The 22,193-nt window shown below is 38.3% G+C and overlaps 2 protein-coding genes across 5 annotated transcripts in view; one reads left to right on the top strand and one right to left on the bottom strand.

Annotated features, from left to right (window-relative positions):
- The window catches only part of nom1 (nucleolar protein with MIF4G domain 1), a 31,074-nt gene extending 27,079 nt beyond the window's left edge, over window positions 1-3,995 (bottom strand). Inside the window, exons 1-2 of one of the 2 annotated variants that reach the window (XM_061922246.1) lie at window positions 2,785-3,995; window positions 2,604-2,716 (exon numbers count right to left, since the gene is read on the bottom strand). In XM_061922246.1, the coding sequence (XP_061778230.1) occupies window positions 2,604-2,716; window positions 2,785-3,597 (926 nt within the window). In that variant the 5' untranslated portion in view covers window positions 3,598-3,995. The remainder of the gene's footprint in view (window positions 1-2,603; window positions 2,717-2,784) is intronic. The other variant, XM_061922247.1, reaches the window with a different exon arrangement.
- Window positions 3,996-5,985: 1,990 nt separating this feature from the next.
- lmbr1 (limb development membrane protein 1) overlaps window positions 5,986-22,193 on the top strand; it is a 73,086-nt gene continuing 56,878 nt past the window's right edge. Inside the window, exons 1-5 of one of the 3 annotated variants that reach the window (XM_061922250.1) lie at window positions 5,986-6,203; window positions 14,107-14,179; window positions 14,256-14,295; window positions 16,697-16,836; window positions 21,610-21,713. In XM_061922250.1, the coding sequence (XP_061778234.1) occupies window positions 6,141-6,203; window positions 14,107-14,179; window positions 14,256-14,295; window positions 16,697-16,836; window positions 21,610-21,713 (420 nt within the window). In that variant the 5' untranslated portion in view covers window positions 5,986-6,140. The remainder of the gene's footprint in view (window positions 6,204-14,106; window positions 14,180-14,255; window positions 14,296-16,696; window positions 16,837-21,609; window positions 21,714-22,193) is intronic. The other 2 variants (XM_061922249.1, XM_061922248.1) reach the window with 2 other exon arrangements.

Consider the following 22,193-nt stretch of genomic DNA (forward strand, 5'->3'; position numbering starts at 1 on the left):
TTTATTTTTTGAATTTTTTTTCTAAATTTTACCCATCCCGGAATATCCCTAAAAAAAGCTTTAAAGTGCCTGATTTTCGTTATTTGTGAAGCCATCATCCATTTTCATGTGACGTCATCCAGTGATGCCAATACGGATAGCACAGCAAGATATAGCGACATTAGCTCGGATTCAGACTAGGATTTCAGCGGCTTAAGCGATTCAACAGATTACGCATGTATTGAAACGGATGGTTGGAGTATGGAGGCAGATAGCGAAAACGAAATTGAAGAAGAAACTGAAGTTATTGAGCGAAGAGCTATTGACGCTATTCGGCCATGTTTGCCTTAGCATCGCCGGTAAAATGTGCAGACCAACAATCGGAAGTTTCGCATCTTCTGACACTGGATCAACTTAAATCCATCGATTGGTAAGTGCTTGTTTGGCATTAAATGTGGGTGGAGGGAAACGCTGGATGTAAATATAGTTTCAAATGTACATACAGCTAGCCTGAATAGCATGTTAGCATTGATTAGCTGCCAGTCATGCCGCGACCAAATATGTCTGATTAGCACATAAGTCAACAACATCAACAAAACTCACCTTTGTGATTTAGTTGACTTTATCGTTGGAAATGCATCTGCAGGTTATCCATACATCTCTGTGCCATGTCTGCCTTAGCATCGCCGGTAAAATGCGCGGACACTCCGGCACATTCAATGGGGGTCTGGTAGCAGATTTCTTTGACTTTATCGTTGGAAATGCATCGGCTTTGAGTGTCGCAGGATATCCACACAATCTTGCCATCTCTGTAGTAGCATAGCTTTCGTCGGTAAAGTGTGCGGAACAAACGACTGACCATTTCGTCGGCTTTCCCCACACCCTCGTATTTTGAACAATTTTCGTCCAATTTCTTGCCACTTTCGCATCTTTGGGCCATTGGTGCAACTTGAATCCCTCCCTGTTAGTGTTGTTACACCCTCCGACAACACACCGACGAGGCATGATGTCTCTAAGGTTCCAGAAAATAGCCGAAAAAACAGAAAATAACAGAGCTGAGACGCCGTGTTTGAGAAAATGGCGGCTTTATTACCTAGGTGACGTCATGTTCTGACGTCATCGCTCTGAGAGTGATAAACAGAAAGGCGTTTAATTCGCCAAAATTCACCCATTTAGAGTTCGGAAATAGGTTAAAAAAATATATGGTCTTTTTTTCTGCACCATCAAGGTATATATTGACGCTTACATAGGTCTGGTGATAATGTTCCCCTTTAAAGGGGAACATTATCACAATTTCAAAATGGTTAAAAACAATAAAAATCAGTTCCCAGTGGCTTGTGTTATTTTTCGTTTTTTTTTTCAAAATTTTACACCTCCCGGAATATCCCTAAAAAAAGCTTTAAAGTTCTTGATTTTCGCTATTTGCGATGCGACTGTCCATTTCCCTGTGACGTCATACAGTGCTGCCAATACAAACAACATGGCGGTTACCACAGCAAGATATAGCGACATTAGCTCGGATTCAGACTTGGATTTCAGCGGTTTAAGCGATTAGACAGATTACGCATGTATTGAAATAGATGGTCGGAGTATGGAGGCAGACAGCGAAAACGAAATTGAAGAAGAAACTAAAGCTATTGACCGAATAGCTATTGACGCTATTCGGTCATAGCATGGGTGTAACTAATGAAGTGGCCAATAGCATGGCTGCCCTAATAGCATCGCTGGTAAAATGTGCGGACCAAACGATCAGGACTTTCGCATCTTGTGACACTGGAGCAACTTAAATATGTCGATTGGTTAAGTGTTTGTTTTGCATTAAATGTGGGTATCTAGTTTGAAATGTACATACAGCTAGCGTAAATAGCATGTTAGCATCGATTAGCGTAGCATGTTAGCATCGATTAGCTGGCAGTCATGCTACCAAATATGTCTGATTAGCACATAAGTCAACAACATCAACAAAACTCACCTTTGTGATTTCGTTGACTTAATCGTTGCAAATGCATCTGCAGGTTATCCAGATATGTGCCATGTCTGCCTTAGCATCGCCGGTAAAATGTGCAGACACTCTGACACATTCAATGGGGGTCTGGCGGCAGATTTCTTGCCAGTGGTGCAACTTGAATCCCTCCCTGTTAGTGTTGTTACACACTCCGGCAACACACCGACGAGGCATGATGTCTCCAAGGTCCCAAAAAATAGTCGAAAAAACAGAAAATAACAGAGCTGAGACCCGGTGTTAGTAATGTTTTGAAAATGAGAATGGCGGGTGTATTACCTCGGTGACGTGACGTTCTGACGTCATCGCTACAAGAGCGATAAACAGAAAGCCGTCTAATTCGCCAAAATTCACCCATTTAGAGTTCGGAAATCGGTTAAAAAAATCTATGGTCTTTTTTCTGCAACATCAAGGTATATATTGACGCTTGCATAGGTTTGGTGATAATGTTCCCCTTTAAGAACCACTGCTGTAGTGTAATGCCCACAACTAAAAGCAACTGCGTGAGAACGTATACTCCAATATCACGATATAGTCATTTTCTATATCGCACAGAGACAAACCCGTGATATATCGCGTATATCTTTATATCGCCCAGCCCTATGTCAACATTAATTTCTACCTGTTTACAAGGCCTTTGACGTTCTTCCGGAGTTTTTCCAGCTCGGCTTTGTGTTGGTCACCTGCAGCGTTGCGCACCTGAGGAGGCACGTATTTGCCGGTGTCAGATGCACCCTAAAGATGAGAAGATAACCATGACATACATGACATTTATAATTTGGTGGTGATGAATGCGATCTTACAGGATTTGAATTGGACTCCATGGCTTCCTTATTTATGTCTTCAGCATCACCCACATCTTGGGTTTCATCCATTTCCTCTTCTTCACAGTTAACTTCAACCTCCTCCTCCGACGCATCAACTTCATCGCTGGAAGAATCCATATCTTCTCCGTTGCCTTCACTCGCCACGTCCTCCTCTTCCTCCTCCTCATCTGAGGGCTGTGAGGTGTCCTTGTCCAGTTGTTCAAAGTTTTGCTTGGCCATGTCCATGTCGTCATCGCTGTCACCCATGCCGGCGGCCAAAGTGTCAGAGTCCAGGACCCCCAGGATGTAGTCCAGGCCGTCGGCCACAAATGACTGAGGAATGCTTTTCTTGTTTTTTCTCTTGTTTAATTTGAGAAAGCGCTCTAGCTTTTTTATTTCTCTATCTTCTTGTTCGTTGGCCTCCAACAGGGCTTTCTTTCTGGATTCTTGAAGCTTGGTGGCTTTCTTAGACTGTTCTGCTTTCATGGCATTGTTTTTAGCAATGCTTTTTTTGACGGTCTCCTTTTTTGGACGTGGTTGTTGAGGATCAGCTGGATCCGGGGGAGCACCATCGTCGACGTCAGTCTTTATGCCTTGATAGTAGCTTTTCATTCTGGCTTTCTTCAGTTTTCGCTTCTCTTTCCGAAGCTCCTTCCGACTTTTCCTTTGGACAAACCTCACGCTGGTGTCAGCCTGTGGCTCCTCTGCACCATTCTTGCTTTTCACAAATTCATCCACCGCCACCATGTACTTCTGCAACACTTCGTTGCCTTTCTTCTTTTTTCCGCCTCCCTTCCATTTGCCCTTCATGCTTTCTGTTCGGATACTCTGGCCCTGCAATTAGTTGGCGACTTGTCCAGGGTGTACACCGGCTTCCGTCCGATTGTAGCTGAGATAGGCACCAGCGCCCCCCGCGACCCAAAAGGGAATAAGCGGTAGGAAATGGATGGCTGGATGTTCGGATACTGGCCAACGAACACGAGCTAATGCTAGTTAGTGTTATTTTTGATAACATAAACTTATTGGTAAAAGTATAACAGCTATCAGCCGCTGAAAAGAAAAGTTAAAAAAAATTACCAGCAATAGTAAAGCGCTTCGTTTAAAGAAAAGCTATAGGCATATTTGTTTTAAATTGAGCATGTACATGTGCTGCTGTAAGCATGCGAGGTTTCGACCGCCATCACGTGACCAACTGCTTCCGGTTCACAGCATGAGAAAGCGTTTTAAAAAGGAATTTTACCTTTCTATCGGCTAAGTTTTAGTCATTAATGTAAGTTTCTCAATACCCTACCTCTTTTTTTTGTGCCTTTACAAAAAAGAATGATACATTTACTTTAAAACGCTTTCTACCTCTAACAACCAAAAATATATAAAAACCTTGATTTTTATATATATATATATTTTTTTATTTAGTATGTTTTATTGAACAACAAAAATACAATTATAATTCACACACATTTTTTTGCCTTTAAAAAAGAATGAGAAATTCAGTTTAAAACGCTTACAAACTCTAACAACCAAAAACTTTTTTTTTTTTTTTTTTACTGAACAAGCATACATTTATAATTCATACAAAACTCAAGGCACTTTCAACATCAAAGAAAGAAAACAAAAGGAGATACTGATAGGATATTAAATATTGATAAGTAATATGAAAAAATATGAAGTGAAGTGAAGTGAATTGTATTTATATAGCGCTTTACATAGTGAAACCCAATATCTAAGTTATATTCAAACCAGTGTGGGTGGCACTGGGAGCAGGTGGGTAGTGTCTTGCCCAAGGACACAACGGCAGTGACTAGGATGACGGAAGCGTGAATTGAACCTGCAACCCTCAAGTTGCTGACACGGCCAGTCTACCAACCGAGCTAATAAAAGACAAAAAGAGCTACCTAAATCACTTTAAATGTTTTTAAAAGATATATCAATTTAAGGGCGCCATGAAAACTATGTTGCTGTGCTCCAAATTCGGATTATTTATGGAACTTGTGTGAGCCTATGGCTTTACACACACACACATACATGTATATATATATATATATATATATATATATATATATATATATATAGTATACATATATATCCATCCATCCATTTCATCTGTGGTCGCGGGGGGGGGGGGGGGGGTGCTGGAGCATATATATATATATATATATATATATTTTCATCCATCCATCAATTTTCTCCCGTTTGTGTGTGCGTATATGTTTATATATATATATTTTTAAATATATATATATGTATATATGTATGTATATATATATATATATTTTTTTTAATATATATATATCCATATGTATATATGTGTGTATATATATATATATATATATATATATATATATATATATATATATATATATATATATATCCATCCATCCATTTCCTACCGCTATAATTGTCCCTTTTGGGGTTGCAGGGGGTCACTGGAGCATATCTCAGCGCTGCATTCGGGCGGAAGGCGGGGTATGTACACACATATATATATATATATATATATATATATATATATATATATATATATATATGTATGTATATATATATATATATATGTACATACATACATATATATACATATATATGTATATACATACATACATCCATTTTCTACCGCTACATATATATACTTCTACACTTACATATATATATATATATATAGATATATAGATATCTATATATCTATATATATATGTATATATATGTACATACATACATATATATACATATATATGTATATACATACATACATACATTTTCTACCGCTACATATATATACTTCTACACTTACATATATATATAAATATATATATATATATATATATATATATATATATTAAAAAAAAAAAAATATATATATATATATATATATATATCCCCATATATATGTATATACATACATACATACATTTTCTACCGCTACATACATATACTTCTACACTTACATATATATATAAATATAAATATATATATATATATATATATATATATATATATCCCCATATATATGTATATACATACATACATCAATTTTCTACCGATACATATATGTACTTCTACACTTATATATATATATATATATATATATATATATATATATATATATATAGATAAAGGTTTTGAAAATGTAAAGAAACAATAAAATTAAAATAAAACTGCTTCCGGATTGTCGGCGCGTGTTGATGACGTGATTTATTTTGGCGTTTTATTTTTTTTTCTGTCTGGAAGAAAAGCGGCTTCTTCATCCGGCGTGAAGTGTCTTTTTTCTCTTGTCATCAAGGAAGGAAGCAAGGAGGAAGTGCCAGTGTGAGCTGCCATGTAGTGGAGTCTGTACCTCTCTGGAATGTGCACTATGAGGCATGGAAGCAGACGACGTGACTATCAGAGAGCAGAATTTCCACAGCCAAGTGAGGGAGTATATAGTAAGTAGAGGCTCGGGGATGCTAGGCGGCTAACGACGCCCTCTAATAGTAGTTGGCTAATGCTAGTTAGCTGCTGTCAAAACTGTCATTTCACGTCACACGTGTTTAAACGTAATGTCCCACTTTAATCATTTGTTATTTGGTGTCCACCAATAATTGTAATGTTATTGTAATTTGTTATTCAGTTAGAAGAGGCAATTCCTGGAATTGCGTGTGAATGCTGCTGAAGTTGAACTGAAATCGTGGAATTTTTTTTAGAATGTTTGAAGGAGAACACACAATTAAATGGTAAATGGGTTGTACTTGTATAGCGCTTTTTTACTTTCAAGGTACTCAAGGCGCGTTGACACTACTTCCACATTCACCCTAGGGCTGGGCTATATTGCCTTTTTTTAATATTGCAATATTTTTAGGCCATATCGCGATATACCGTATTTCCTTGAATAACTGCCGGGGCGCTAATTAATTTAAAACATCTTCTCACTCCTGCGCTTACCAAAGGCATGCGGTAAAAGTAAGCATGCACTAACAATTTTAAAACTTCTTCTCACTCCGGCACTTACCAAAGGCATGCAGTAAAAAAATGAGTGTGTTGTAAGCTTGGACCTTAAATCCTACTGAATAGCTCTTAATCTTCTTCCCTTTTTGTGATTTCAAATTACCGGTATTGAAATCAGCCCTCCTCCTCCGGTGGAATGGTTGAACAATGTTGGAGGAGTAATGTTGGAGGAGTAGTCACCAGAAAAAAGGGTGGGTGGAAATAGGGCTTTGGAAAACCAGGAATTCTGGAAAATCCTGGAATATTTTTTAGAATAGTTGAAGGAGAGCACACAATTCCTGAACAGGCCGAATATTTTGAAGTTGGAACGGTTTGAATCAGATGAATCATGTGGGAGTTGTGGAACTTTGAAGAATGTCCCAACGGGAATTTCCCGAAAATGTGGGAATTTCAGCAAAAGCGGTAATTCTTTAGAAAATGATAAAAAACTTGAATGGTCTGATTGAGTTCAAATGTTATTTTTTCAAATTGGTCAAGAAATGTTGAAGTATTAACATGTTGAATTATTAAATGGTATTAAAGAATTCCCGGAATTTCGGGAAAACGGGGAAATTTTCCAGTTCAAAAAACAACTACATTTTTGGTCCTGATTAAGAGGAATGTTTTTTACAGTGGAACGGTTGAAAAATGTGGGAGGAGTAGTCACCAGAAAAAAGGGTGGGTGGAAATAGGGCTTTGGAAAACCAGGAATTCTGGAAAATCCTGGAATATTTTTTAGAATGGTTGAAAGAGAGCACACAATTCCTGAACAGGCCGAATATTTTGAAGTTGGAACGGTTTGAATCAGATGAATCATGTGGGAGTTGTGGAACTTTGAAGAATGTCCCAACGGGAATTTCCCGAAAATGTGGGAATTTCAGCAAAAGCGATAATTCTTTAGAAAATGGTAAAAAACTTGAACGGTCTGATTGAGTTCAAATGATAATTTTTCAAATTGGTCGAGAAATGTTGAAGTATTAACATGTTAAATTATTAAATGGTATTAAGGAATTCCCGGAATTTCGGGAAAACAGGGACATTTTCCATTTCAAAAAACAACTACATTTTTGGTCCTGATTAAGAGGAATGTTTTGACGGTGGAACGGTTGAAAAATGTGGGAGGAATAGTCACCAGAAAAAAGGGTAGGTGGAAATAGGGCTTTGGAAAACCAGGAATTCTGGAAAATCCTGTAATATTTTTTTAGAATGATTGAAAGAGAGCACACAATTCCTGAACAGACTTGAGTATTTTGAAGTTGGAAGCGTTTGAATCAGATGAATGATGTGGGAGTTGTGGAACTTAGAAGAATTTCCCATTAGTTTCAACGAGAATTTCCCAAAAATGTGGGAATTTCGGCAAAAGCGGTAATTCTTTAGAAAATGGTAAAAAACTTGAATGGTCTGAATGAATTCAAATGTTAATTTTTCAAATTGGTCAAGAAATGTTGAAGTATTAACATGTTGAATTATTAAATGGTATTAAGGAATTCCCGGAATTTCGGGAAAACAGGGAAATGTTCCAGTTCAAAAAACAACAACATTTTTGGTCCTGATTAAGAGGAATGTTTTGACGGTGGAACGGTTGAAAAATGTGGGAGGAATAGTCACCAGAAAAAAGGGTAGGTGGAAATAGGGCTTTGGAAAACCAGGAATTCTGGAAAATCCTGTAATATTTTTTTAGAATGATTGAAAGAGAGCACACAATTCCTGAACAGACTTGAATATTTTGAAGTTGGAAGGGTTTGAATCAGATGAATGATGTGGGAGTTGTGGAACTTTGAAGAATGTCCCATTAGTTTCAACGAGAATTTCCCAAAAATGTGGGAATTTCGGCAAAAGCGGTAATTCTTTAGAAAATGGTAAAAAAATTGAATGGTCTGAATGAGTTCAAATGTTAATTTTTCAAATCGGTCAAGAAATGTTGAAGTATTAACATGTTGAATTATTAAATGGTATTAAGGAATTCCTGGATTTTCGGGAAAACCAGGAAATATTCCAATTAAAAAACGACTAAGTTTTTTGTCCTGATTTAGAGGAAGGTTTTGATGGTGGAACGGTTGAAAAATGTGGGGGGAGTAGTCGCCAGAAAAAAGGGTTGGTGGAAATAGGGCTTTGGAAAACCAGGAATTCTGGAAAATCCTGGAATATTTTTTTAGAATGATTGAAAGAGAGCACACAATTCCTGAACAGACATGAATATTTTGAAGTTGGAAGGGTTTGAATCAGATGAATGATGTGGGAGTTGTGGAACTTTGAAGAATGTCCCATTAGTTTCAACGAGAATTTCCCAAAAATGTGGGAATTTCGGCAAAAGCGGTAATTATTTAGAAAATGGTAAAAAACTTGAATGGTCTGAATGAGTTCAAATGTTAATTTTTCAAATCGGTCAAGATATGTTGAAGTATTAACATGTTGAATTATTAAATGGTATTAAGGAATTCCTGGATTTTCGGGAAAACCAGGAAATATTCATGTTAAAAAAACTACTAAATTTTTTGTCCTGATTTAGAGGAAGGTTTTGACTGTGGAACGGTTGAAAAATGTGGGGGGAATAGTCGCCAGAAAAAAGGGTGGAAATAGGGCTTTGGAAAACCAGGAATTTTTGAAAACCCTGGAATTTTGTTTGAACTTGGAAAAGGGGAAATTTTAATTTGCAGCAACCCTCAAGTTGCTGGCACGGCCAGCAACTTGAGGGTTGCAGGTTCGATTCCCGCTCCCGCCATCCTAGTCATTGCCGTTGTGTCCTTGGGCCAGACACTTTACCCACCTGCTCCCAGTGCCACCCACACTGATTTAAATGTAACTTAGATATTGGTTTTCACTATGTAAAAAGCGCTTTGAGTCACTAGAGAAAAGTGCTATATAAATATAATTCACTTCACTTCACTAATTTCCAGAATGGTGGAATGGTTTGAATAGGTTGAAAAATGTGGAAATGGTGGAAGTTTGAAAAATAGCCAATTCATTTTGAATGGGAAAAATGTCCCGTAATTCTGGGAAACCTTGGAATTTTTGGAATTTGTCAAGGGAAAGCCCATGATTCTCGAATAGGCTGAACGGTTCGAATTGGGTGAAAAATGTGGAAGGTAGAATGCGCCAAAATCTGGACAACAATAATAATAAGTTTAAATAGATTAATTTAAGTGTAGAAAACCATTTGCTACAAAGCATTCACACAACTATGACTTAAATGCCAGTAGTGGCATGTGAAGCATACCAACACATCTTAAACAACAGTTTGTAGCATAATAATAACGGCCTGTTAGTCGACAAGCTATGATGAAAGTGATATTGTTATTGTCTCTCACTTAAATGCATTTACAGACGGTTTATTCCCTTGTTAGTCCGTTAATATAAGTGTTCTCAGTAAACATGACGTGTTGTCCTCATGGCTCCATGTTGACACAGAAACCACCAAATTAGATTAGTGCCAGTGATCAGGACGGGGTGGGATAAGGTGTCAGCAGTCTGCTTAACAAAAATAGACCTTTTATATAATCGTCACAGCATATCTAATCTTACTCATTATTTGGTCACAATACCAATTATTATTATTATTCTTAAACAAATGTGTTTTTGCATGTGAGATGTGAATTACTGTCCACACCATCTTAAGCATGTCCCATAAAGGTGTGAAATACTGTTGCTTAGTTTGTCAATCATCACATTACTGTACACTTGCATTCCAGATCTGGACCTAAAAACGTATTTGGTCTCATTAGTTGTTGAAAGTGTACCAAACGGTTGTTCTTATAAGCAATGTTTGGAGGGGAGAGGCGAGCGTTGCTGTTATCTCTGAGTCTTGTGCCTTATGTCTGTTCCACTTTATCAGCTGCGTGCACCTGATCGCTTCCATGTTTTGGCACTCACGTGGTGACTTTGGACACGCTCGGGCTGAGTCACGTCGTGATACCAGGATGCTCGGGCTGTAACAACTTGAGCAACACTGACACGCTGCCAAGTGCTTAAGCCGCGGCTTCTAACATTAGTGGCGTCCCGGTCGCTGTCACTGTAGGAGGGGGGAATGTGGAATGGGATCTATCTTGAAGCATATTTAGAAGCCTTCTGGGCTATATTGCGCGGTTGTGACCACAAGCTTTGGCCTAATTAGTGTATAAAACATGCACATGCTGATCTGTAAGATACTAACCTGCATTTGGAATGTGTTGCTTTCAATTAGAGCTGGGCGATACGGCCTTTTTTAAATATCTTGATATTTTTAGGCCATACAATATTATATATATCTCGATATTTTGCCTTAGCCTTGAATTAACACTTGATACATATAATCACAGCAGTATGATGATTCTATGTGTCTACATTAAAACCTTCTTCATACTGCATTCATATATAGTCATTTTAAACTTTTATGCAGAGAAGGAATTCACAACTAAGTCAATCGACCAAAACTGTATTTATTAAACAGTTATTAGTGGGTGACTTTTCAAATGATGCTATATATTAGCAGTAATGCTACTTCTGGTAGCAAATTAAAGTTGTCTTTTCGACATCTTCCCGCTTGAAGCTGAACCACCGCCAGACGATGGACCCCCTGCTGTTTTTCTTGGGAATTAATTCTTCCTTCATTTGTTACCAGAGTCGCACCTTCTTTCTCTCGTATTACCACTCGCACGGCTTTGCTAGCATCACAGCTAACGTTACCCATGCTGCTACCTCTCTGCTCGGGGAGGGCGTATGACATTGCACAAGTGACGTACACTGTAAAAAAAAAATCCTATTTTTATGGTTAATTTACTCTAAATTTCTACTGTAATTTTTAATTTTTTTTTAGAATAGGTTATAAAACTGTAGAATTTAAGACATTATCTGTAAATAAACAAACCGCCTGTCATTTTAAGTAAGATGCCAGTAATGACAAAACATGTATATATATATTTTTTTTTTCCAGAAAAATACCAAATTAATTATACCTAACATTTTCTGTTTTCTCAAATTACTTTCAAATTCATGTAAAATTACAGTAATTAACTTTCATTAAATGTGTAACTTGTTAAATAAAAGTTTATGTCCATACAAACAATCCAACAGTTTAATACGTAATTTTAAGGTAAATCTTATTTTTTAATATTTGTGTATTTTTACATTCAAGTTGAAAAATATATGTAGCTTGTTGTATAAAGGTTTATGCTCATACTAACAATTTAACAGTTTTCTCTGTAGTATGACATACGTTGGTGACTGCAAGACATTCTTGATCAACAGCCATACATGTCACACTGACGGTGGCCGTACAAATAACTTTAACACTGTTACAAATATGCGCCACACTGTGAATCCACATCAAACAAGAATGACAAACACATGTCAGGAGAACATCTTTACCGTAACACAACATAAACACAACAGAAAAAATACCCAGAATCCCATGCAGCCCTTAATTTTCCGTGTTACAATATACACTCCCACCACCAAACCCCGCCCACCTCAACCGACGCACGGAGGGGGGCGGTAATGGGGACGGGGGGTTGGGTGGTAACGGGGGTGTAGCCGGAAGAGTTAGGGCTGCATGGGATTCTGGGTATTTATGTTGTGTTGATGTTGTGTTACAGTGAGGATGTTCTCCCGAAATGTGTTTGTCATTCTTGTTTCATGTGGGTTCACAGTGTGGCGCATATTTGTAAGTCTTGAATTCTTTGTAAAGCCACCCTCAGTGTGATCTGTATGGCTTGCAGTCACCAGTGTATGTCTGCCGAAGCCTTACACAACATGCGTCTAAGCCGGCACGCTGTTTGTGTGGTGAATGAACGAACGCGACGAACGGTTGTAGAGGACGATAAAGGCAGTGCTGTCATGGCACGCCCATAATACACTTGTCCGGGCGAACATTGGGACAATCCTTCGAGATGGTCACCGAAAGTCTCGCGGTAAAATCGGGATGATTGGCAAGTATGTTGCTCGGGCGGGATAGCCATTCAAAGAAGGTATATCCACTTTGTACCAAGTTTCTGCATCCAGTGGCCCCAGGTAAATTGAGTTTGAGACCCCTGATCTTAACAATTCAGAAAAAATCTGTAAAATAATGGTATTTTTCTGTGGGACTGCCAGTATCGTCACTTTATTAAAGGTGGTTGATCATAATAATATGGAAAAACTCTGTAGAATAAAGGTATTTTTCTGCAGAACTATTTGCATCGTTACTTTATTAAAGGTGGTTGATCTTAATAATTTAGTAAAAATCTGTAAAATTACAATATTGTTCCGCAAAACGTTTCATAAAAGTTTCTGTAAATATAATGTTTTTGATCATTATTCGGTTTACAATGTTTTACTTTAATTTTATGGTTTTTCGTTTGGCAGCCGTAGCTGCCAGTAGAAGTCCGTTTTTTTACAGAATTTTTTTTTATATTGTATGTAAGAAGGCGCGCTTGTCTTAAGTCTCTGTGAGAAGGAGAGACAAGAAAGAGGGAGAGACGCATGCAGTTTAACCCCCGCAGCTAAAAGCAACTGTGTGAGAACCTATACTCGAATATCACGATATAGTCATTTTCTATATCGCACAGAGACAAACCCGCGATATATCGCGTATATCAATATACCCCCCAGCCCTACTTTCAATTCACATAAATACGAGTGTGAAGCGACTGGGATGAAAGCAGCACCTCCAAGTCGGAGTCCATGGTTCTCACCCGGAAAAGGGTGGAGTGCCATCTCCCCGGGTTGGTAAATAGATATTGCCCCTAGTGGAGGAGTTCATGTATCTTGGAGCCTTGTTCAGGAGTGAGGGAAGAGTGGATCGTGAGATAGACAGGCGGATCAGTGCGGCGTCTTCAGTAATGCGGACGCTGTATCGATCCGTTGTGGTGAAGAAGGAGCTGAGCCGGAAGGCAAAGCTCTCAATTTACCGGTCGATCTACGTTCCAATCCTAACCTATGGCCATGAGCTTTGGGTTATTACCGAAACGACAAGATCACAGGTACAGGCGGCCGAAATGAGTTTCCTCCGCCGTGTGGCGGGGCTCTCACTCAGAAATAGGGTGAGACGCTCTGTCATCCAGGAAGAGGTCAAAGTAAAGCTGCTGCTCCTCCACATGAGGTGGTTCGGGCATCTGGTCAGGATGCCACCCGAACGCCTACCGAGGGAGGTGTTTAGGGCACATCCGACCGGTAGGAGGCCGCGGGGAAGACCCAGGGCATGTGGGGAAAACTATTTACGCTGGCTTGGGAACGCGTCGGGATCCCTTGGGAGGAGCTGGACGAAGTGGCTGGGGAGAAGGAAGTCTGGGCTTCCCTGCCACCGCGACCCAACCTCGGAATAAGCAGAAGAAAATGGATGGATGGATAGATGGATGGACTTGTGTTTTAACTATTGTGAGCCTTCCATTGACTTTTTTCAATTCATTGTAGATTTGCTTCCTCCTGTTTGCCGTACTCTACATTGTCTCCTACTTCATTATCACCAGATACAAGAGGAAGACGGGTTAGTGCAACATCAAGATTATTCTCCCTACTTGACATGTTGACACTGAACATACTTTATCTGATTTGCTTCACAGATGACCAAGAGGATGAAGATGCTGTCGTCAACAGAATCTCGTGAGTTTATTTTTTGAATGACAACTTTTATTCTAACCAACATCACATTATTGCCACTAATCAGGGGACACAGCCCTTAATCAATGGATAGATCCATTAGAGGTTAGATTCCTTAGAGTCAGAAACCATTGTTGTGCTTCATGTGAATCAAGTATTTTTGGGGTCTCTGTTGCCTTTATCAATGAAGAAAAAGTCCCACAGAATCAGATATCTTGTACAAAGTATTTCCAGAAGAGAGGAGGCGGTTCAAATGAGGAACACGTCAAGACAATTTCATCCATGCTCACCGGCTGAGGTCAATGGTACTTAAAGGATTGCCACCTAAGTGACTTTCTTTAGTCTGAGGTAGTGTTGTCCCGATGCCAACATTTTTGTACCAGTACCGCTACTAGTGCTGATGATAATTTGAAAAATCCTTTTTAGACAGTAACAATTTTTAACAACCTAAAAGGGACAAAAGATTAGAAACAACAAACTCCCAAAAAGGGATAAGGTTGTCTGTGTGTCTTATCAAAGTAAGGGTAGAACAGTTCACACAATCCAGGGTTTGGCTCTTATCACCGTTTTGTGATAGTTTTCGGTTTGGTGTACGTTGTTGTTGTTTTTTTAAATGACAGTAAGAATAACACAGAAGTAATAAAGTAAGTTGAAGCTGCAGACACCATTGACAGATGTTCATGATATCAGAGTAAGCGTCAGTGTGTCTTTTTAAAGGAAAACAGCACTTTTTTAATAATTTTGCGATGATCCACAATCCCTATTTGAACACGTGTCTTTTGCTTTTCCGTATGTTTTAAATAGTGAAAGACTGCTGGTATAAGATAGCTAAAAATGCAGCTAATTGATATTAATATTTTTTGCCAAGGGCTGGACAATTAACTGAATTTTGATTTTGGCTTCTCACTCACGCTCATAAAAATAATCAAAATCGGAAGAAAAAAATTGTTATGGGCCATGCAAATTGCATGTAAATTCCTGAGCTTGTAATGATGAAATTGATGAGTGAGCGTTTGAGTGGAAGCAAGACCACGTCTACTAGAATTACAGGTCTTACCAAGGTTGCCACTTTTTATGTGACACAGCAGAAGTATGCTTAATCAATAATAACTAAACTCAACAAAAAATTAAGGCCATATGATTTCCGCCTTAATGTAACCGCGAAAGTGAAAAATTAAATAAATGTGTATAAAAGTTTTATTTTATTATCTTTAAACATTTGCCCCCAAAATAAAAACAAAAACATGTGATCTTGACACATGATTGTGAACGATAGGCAAAATTTAAAAAAAGTGCACTTCCCCTTCAAGTCCCTGAAATAGGTAAATATAGGATCGCCATGTCAACCTAGTTTGACTTCTGGTAATGGCATTAAAAATCGTATGAAATATTGCTGAACGTAGAATTTCACTTAAATCAAATTAAACACATTTCAAACAAGGGAGTAAAGAATCATAACTTGCTATGATGTAAAAGCTGCTTCAATGACCATGGTGTCACTGTGCTCGATTGACCAGCATATTGACCTGACCTTAGCCCCATAGAAAATGAATGCGGTATGGTCAAGAGGATGATGAGACACCAGACCCAACAATGCAGATGACCAGAAGGCAGCTATCAGAGCAACCTGGGCTTCCATTACACCTGAGCAGTGCTACAGGCCAATGGCCTCCATCTCACGTCGCATGGATGCTGTAGTTCATAAAAAGAAACCAACATATCTATTTAAAAGATACCGTTGATGTTCAACTCAAAAACAATATGTCACCTGTATGTTACGTAACCCGTTGCTCTCCACTGCCTCTATAAAGAAAGATGATACCTTGTGTGCTGTTGAAGTTAATTTACATTTTATGGAAGGTGCTTTATGTTTTCTCAGCCAGAAGGGGACTATTTACATTATTTGCATAATGCGAACATGTGTATATTGAATGCTTAGAGCAATTATATAAAGCTCACTTTATTTGTAATTATTACATTTGTCAAAATAATTTGATGCCGTAACTGTTTTAATTGCATATATGGTGGACGGATCTGTGTGGTAAGGTGGTTTTTGGAAGCAAGGTGTAATGGGTTATGGCAGTCAGGTGCGGTGGAATCGAGCCACACAGTTTTTTGACTTCACTTACTTTTTCTCACTCTTTCTTACTGTAACAAACTCTCATTATTTTGCCATTCATTTGTTCCCACATCGTTATTGTTTTCCTTTTTTGAATGATTAAGTTCACAAGAAAACTATAGAAAATGAAGAAGAACGTCTGGAGTTTTGTTTTGTTGTTGCTGCAGCAAGGGAGCAGGAGAAAGGAGAGGAGCGTCAAGCTATGCCTACGTTAGGAATCTACACCTTGTTCCTCTGAAAATAATTCAGGCTAAACTTTTTGCTCCATCTTTGTTTCTGCTGCAGTTTGTACTTGTGCACCTTCACCCTCGCCGTCTCCGGTGGCGCTGTCTTCCTGCTGCCCTTTTCAATCATTAGCAGTGAGATCCTCCTGTCCTTTCCAAAAAACTACTACATCCAGTGGCTCAATGGCTCCCTCATCCACGGTCAGTCTATCTCACAGCTCTGTTTTACATTTAACTGATCTCATCTTTCCTGTTATTTACTGTCTTGTTGGATAATATACTCTTCAAAAGTACTGTTTCAAAAGTATGTATTGCTTTTAGACCTAACAAATACATTTTTGTTATAGCTAGAGCATAAAAAACAGTTTACAAATAAATATTTTTTCTTAACATTATGAGAGCCATCAAGACCTGAAATAATACCCACACATTTACTTTTACAGTCATATAGTAATGCTGGCTGAGGCTGAGCCAATCGGAGGCCACAATACTGAACATTGCGCTCAGATGGGTTTGGTCACATCGAGGGGCAATTAGAACTGCATGATTAGGGCCAAAATAATGACTGATATTTTTATCAATATTGAAATCTTTATTATTAATCAAGTGTTTTCCACAGGTCGGCAATCCACTTGCGGTAATGGGGGCATAGGAGCCGTGACGTCGTGTAATTTGTAAATAAATAGTCTACTAAAAGGGCTAAATAAACATTATCCATATATTAAAAGACAGTTCCTATTTATTTTGTTAATTAGTATTCACATCTTATCTTTTTCTCATTAAATGATCCCTTTAGCTTATATATGGATTTTAATGTTTTTTTTCACAGCTATAAACAAATAGCCACGTTCCACAGGTTGCCCCGTGTCATCAATTGGACACCCTTGCTTGACCTAATCATACATTTGATTGATTGTAGTGAAAAATGCATGTTAATTAACCATTGTGCAACCAAAGTGGGCATTACACGTGTTCTTTATATAATGTGATTGTTCAGTTTGAAAGTTCGCTGTCTAAAATATCGCTACCGCGGTTGGCTTTTGAAAAAACAAAACTGCATTTTGAGTTTTTTGCAACAATGTTTGACTGGGATATAAACAAAGTGTACACACCTTCTCTCATCACCTCTTTTGGCCACATTGACTCCCATTGGAACTGCTATTTTTTGCGATGCTTTTTCCATGAAAACTGAATGAATATATTCTTGCCGATTTTAAAAACAAGAAAATACTGTTTTGGTGTAATTGCTCTCCTTAACCACCAGGTAGCACCGGAAAACCGTGACGCAAAATTTGTGTTAACTTGATAAACTGAACCAAGTCCTGTCTGCTTTCTCTGGCATTGTAGCTGAGAATAATAATATTTTTTGTCCACTGTATGAAATCTTGCTCTGCAACATATTTTTTATAGGAAATATTCCGTATTCTGCATTTTTTCATTATAAAAGTCTATTTTTTTTACCAAAAGGCCATAACATTTTTTAACTTTATACTTATTGCTTGTATTCCGACACGTGACATATTTCTGGAAGTGAAAACCAGTGGTGGTCAACAAAACTAAGATAGCTGCTGTACAGCAAGCGGCGCACAAACTATCCGAGTATAAAAGAGGTTTAAATGTTCCTGCAAAAAGACAATACATGCAAAAAAAAATTCAACTACGCAATGGAATTATACTTTAAAAAAAAAGATTTGTAGAGTGAGAGCAAGGATTATACGTCGGCCACGTTCTAAGGCATATCTAACTACTGTGCTCCAGACAGCATTCTACATGTCAAAATAGATGGAAACTAGTAAAAGCATTGAGGTCTGCATCTTTTTTGTGTTTGACTGGGTCAAGGAAATTTGTATGAAGACTCTTCCGGATAAATATGCATAATTTTTGCTCGGGTAAGGTTTTATTTTATAATTTTCCCTGAACTTACTGCTGTAGCACGCACTGTTTAAGAGGAGTGTGTTTTCCCCGTCTTTATCAAAATATAACTGTAGATGTATGGGCTGAAAGCTTCATTTATGATTGCTGCCTTTGGTAAAAATTGTTTTGCTGACATTCAGCCCTTTGAGACACTAGTGATTTAGGGCTATATAAGTAAACATTGATTGATTGATTGATTCGCTAGTTTTTCAAAACACTCGTAGCAAACGTGTTTAAGAAGAAAGGTTTATCCTTTTCGAAATTTAAACAGTCGAAAACAACAAGCATATGGCAATTTTTCTTTGAAAAATGGCGCTGAGTACTGATTGAAAACGGAGCTAGCTTGACCACCACGGGTATTCAGTGGGCGGGACATTAGCAAGAGGTAACATCAGTAACATTCCAGCAATAGATGTATCTGAACTTTTTTAAAGTTCACACACTCAATGTAAAAAAAAATATTTTTTTTGCTGACATGACACTTTTATCGATCCTCAGCATAAGTGTGTATGTTCAATCTTACGATTGTATAAGGAATAATTGTAAAATTTAAAAGTATAGTGTAACAATTGTACTCTTGTGTGCAATATCCAATTACATTTCTCTATCCCCTGTTTTTATACACATGCGCTGATTTAGAAGATGCATGAATTCCAATGGATCGAACTTGGGTAGAGGATCTCCAGACTCTAATTAGCACAATGGCTAACTGTTTGTCCTGCTAGTGAGACTCCAAGGAGATAAGCAAAACAATGTGTTGTGCAGCGGTCCACGGTAGGGTTGGGAATTGATAAGATTTTTTCGGTTCTGATTCTATTTTCGATTCTGCTTAACGATTCGGTTCTCTAATCAATTCTTATTTGGAAGAAAAAAAAAAACAGATGGATTAGCATTAATTTAGTTTAGTTTAGAGCTAACGTGACCTTACAAAGCAAACAGTGAGATCTTAAGAGGCACAGAGCATAAAAAAACATGAATTAAAATACAATTTTCCGTAGAATTTAATAAAATCAAACATATGTAGAAATTAAACAGTGTGACATTTCGTAAAATTAAAAAAAACTTTTAAGTAGGCCTGGGCGATATGACCTTTTTTTAATATCTCTATATTTTTAGGCCATATCGCGATACACTATATATATCTCGATATTTTGCCTTGGCCTTGAATGAACACTTGATACCTACAATCACAGCAGTATGATGATTCTATGTGTTTACATTAAAACATTCTTCTTCATACTGCATTAATATTTGCTCATTTTAAACTTTCATGCAGAGAAGGAAATCACAACTAAGTCAATTGACCAAAACTGTATTTATTAAACTGTTATTAAGCAATGGCACAAACGTGAATGCCTTTTTTCAAAACAGAAAGTGCAAGATTTTCAGAGACATTTTAAGTGTCAAATAAAAATGAGCTGCATAATAGGAAATCAAATAGTGTTCGTCCTTCGCTATGTGGTAGGTTACTACGGACGTTATTAAATTGTTATTGACTATTTTTTTCATACGGTATTGATCTGGAAATGTTTGCCTCAGCATTTTGATGGTGTGGGCTTGTGGCACCGAACGGAGATGTTGACATGCGTAGTAAGCACTCTTCATTCTCTAGCAGGTGACTTTTAAAATGATGCTACATATTAGCAGTAATACTACTTTTGGTAGCAACGCTTTTGCCCCACACTTGACAAATTACGGTTGTCTATTCGACATATTCCCATTTGAAGCCAAACAACCGCCAGACGATGGACCCCTGCTGTTTTTCTTGGGAATTAATTCTTCCTTCATTCGCTCCTTCTTTCTCTCGTATTACCACTCGCGCGGCTCTGCTAGCATCACAGCTAACCTTACCCATGCCGCTACCTCTCTGCTCCGCGAGGGCGAATACTTATGTGACTTGTGTAAGAAAGTGCGCTTGCTTGTCTGTGACAAGGAGAGACAAGGAAGAGTGGGAAACGCATGTAGTGTAATGCCCGAAGCTAAAAGCAACTGCGTGAGAACGTATACTCGAATATTACGATATAGTCATTTTCTATATCGCACAAAGACAAACCCGCAATATATCTTGTATATCGATATATCGCCCAGCCCTACTTTTAAGAATCTTTGTCATCTGCCTAGAAAATATACCGTGCAAAGGTTGGTTTAGATTTACAAGCTGAAACTAATTGATACACTGGGAACCGGTTTTGAACAAGAACCGGTTTTAGCTTCCCATTTGTAGTCCACACCCGTCACTATTTAATAAAATAATAATAATTACCGGTAATAACAGTGGTGCAGTATTTAATGCACGCTTAGGACTCTACGGAAGTAAAACGAAGTGACTTGGCCGCAGCCGCTTGGGTAAAGCCCAGTTAACGTTGTTCGGCGTGGTCATGGAGCTCTGTGACTATACACAATGGCGTTAGGCGTAGTTGGGAGCCACTTCTCGGGTCTTCAAGATTTCATATGTAGCGGAGGCCAGTATTGATATCGCCGACGATCACCCCTGTTGAATGGTGGCAGCCAAAATGAGTATTTTGATTAACGTACGATGCCTCATATTACTGAAATATATTTTTAATTAGTTTAGCAATTTTTATGCTGGAAAATGCTTAATTATGGCTAGAAATACATAGGCTACGATTTTAAAAAATTTAAAAAAGAAATATCAACCTTCCAAGCTTGATAAGACGAGGGACGACTAGTGCAAATGAACCTCTATGATGCTGTGATATGTTTGTACTTTGTGGTTAGCAATAGTATGAGAGCCAAATCATCTATTCTAAAACCAAGTAAATAATAATTGTCTCCAGATAATTATTGTAAAGTTTTCAACTCTTAGCGTGATATTCTTGACTTTATAGGGTTCATGAACGCAGCATAACCAGAGCGAAGCCAAAGCAACACCATGTTGTTGTGTTGTGCTACTTTAGCCACCGGAGGGCGTTAAAGTCCATCACATAGTGAGGCTAGTCTTTTCCCAAAATGAAAGCCTTGCCTGTCAACTCTGATAACATAGAACTGAAACCCTGAAGAAATGTTGTAATAACTTGGTCAATAATGTACTTTTTCCAGGTCTGTGGAATCTGGTGTCCCTCTTCTCCAATCTTTGCCTCTTTGTCCTGATGCCCTTTGCCTATTTCTTCTTGGAGTCGGAGGGATTTGCCGGATCTAAAAAGGTAGAAACAAGACATTTTACATGTTTGATTATGCTCTGCTTGGGGCAGCAGGTGCCCGGTCCATGCCCTCTCGCTGACTTACGCCACTGACCACTAAGCACCAGCACACAAAGCTCATTAAGCATGAAAGTCGGAATCTGGTCTTCGCCCAGCGCCACGTCCTGACAAGGCTTCCAATAAGGCCATAGGCTGCAAACGCTTCAACACTGCTGATTTAAAGCCTGATTCTTTGTCGCCCCCCCCTAAAATAAAACTTCAAAAGGACAGGCTAATAATCAAGTTGTAAGGCTCGGCGAACTTCCTCGTTTAATTGATTACCCTCCCTACCACCGCCACAACCAGCCTTAAGAAGAAAAAAAGAGGCTGGGGGCTCGTGTTCCAAATGTCCATAAAGTGTCAGCGACATGACAGCACAATAGAAGATTTATTTTTAATACACCTCTATACTGTGACACAGTTTGAAACAGCCCTGCTTTATGT

The sequence above is a fragment of the Nerophis ophidion genome, linkage group LG15, assembly GCF_033978795.1.
Source record: "Nerophis ophidion isolate RoL-2023_Sa linkage group LG15, RoL_Noph_v1.0, whole genome shotgun sequence".
NCBI classification, from domain to species: Eukaryota; Metazoa; Chordata; class Actinopteri; order Syngnathiformes; family Syngnathidae; genus Nerophis; species Nerophis ophidion.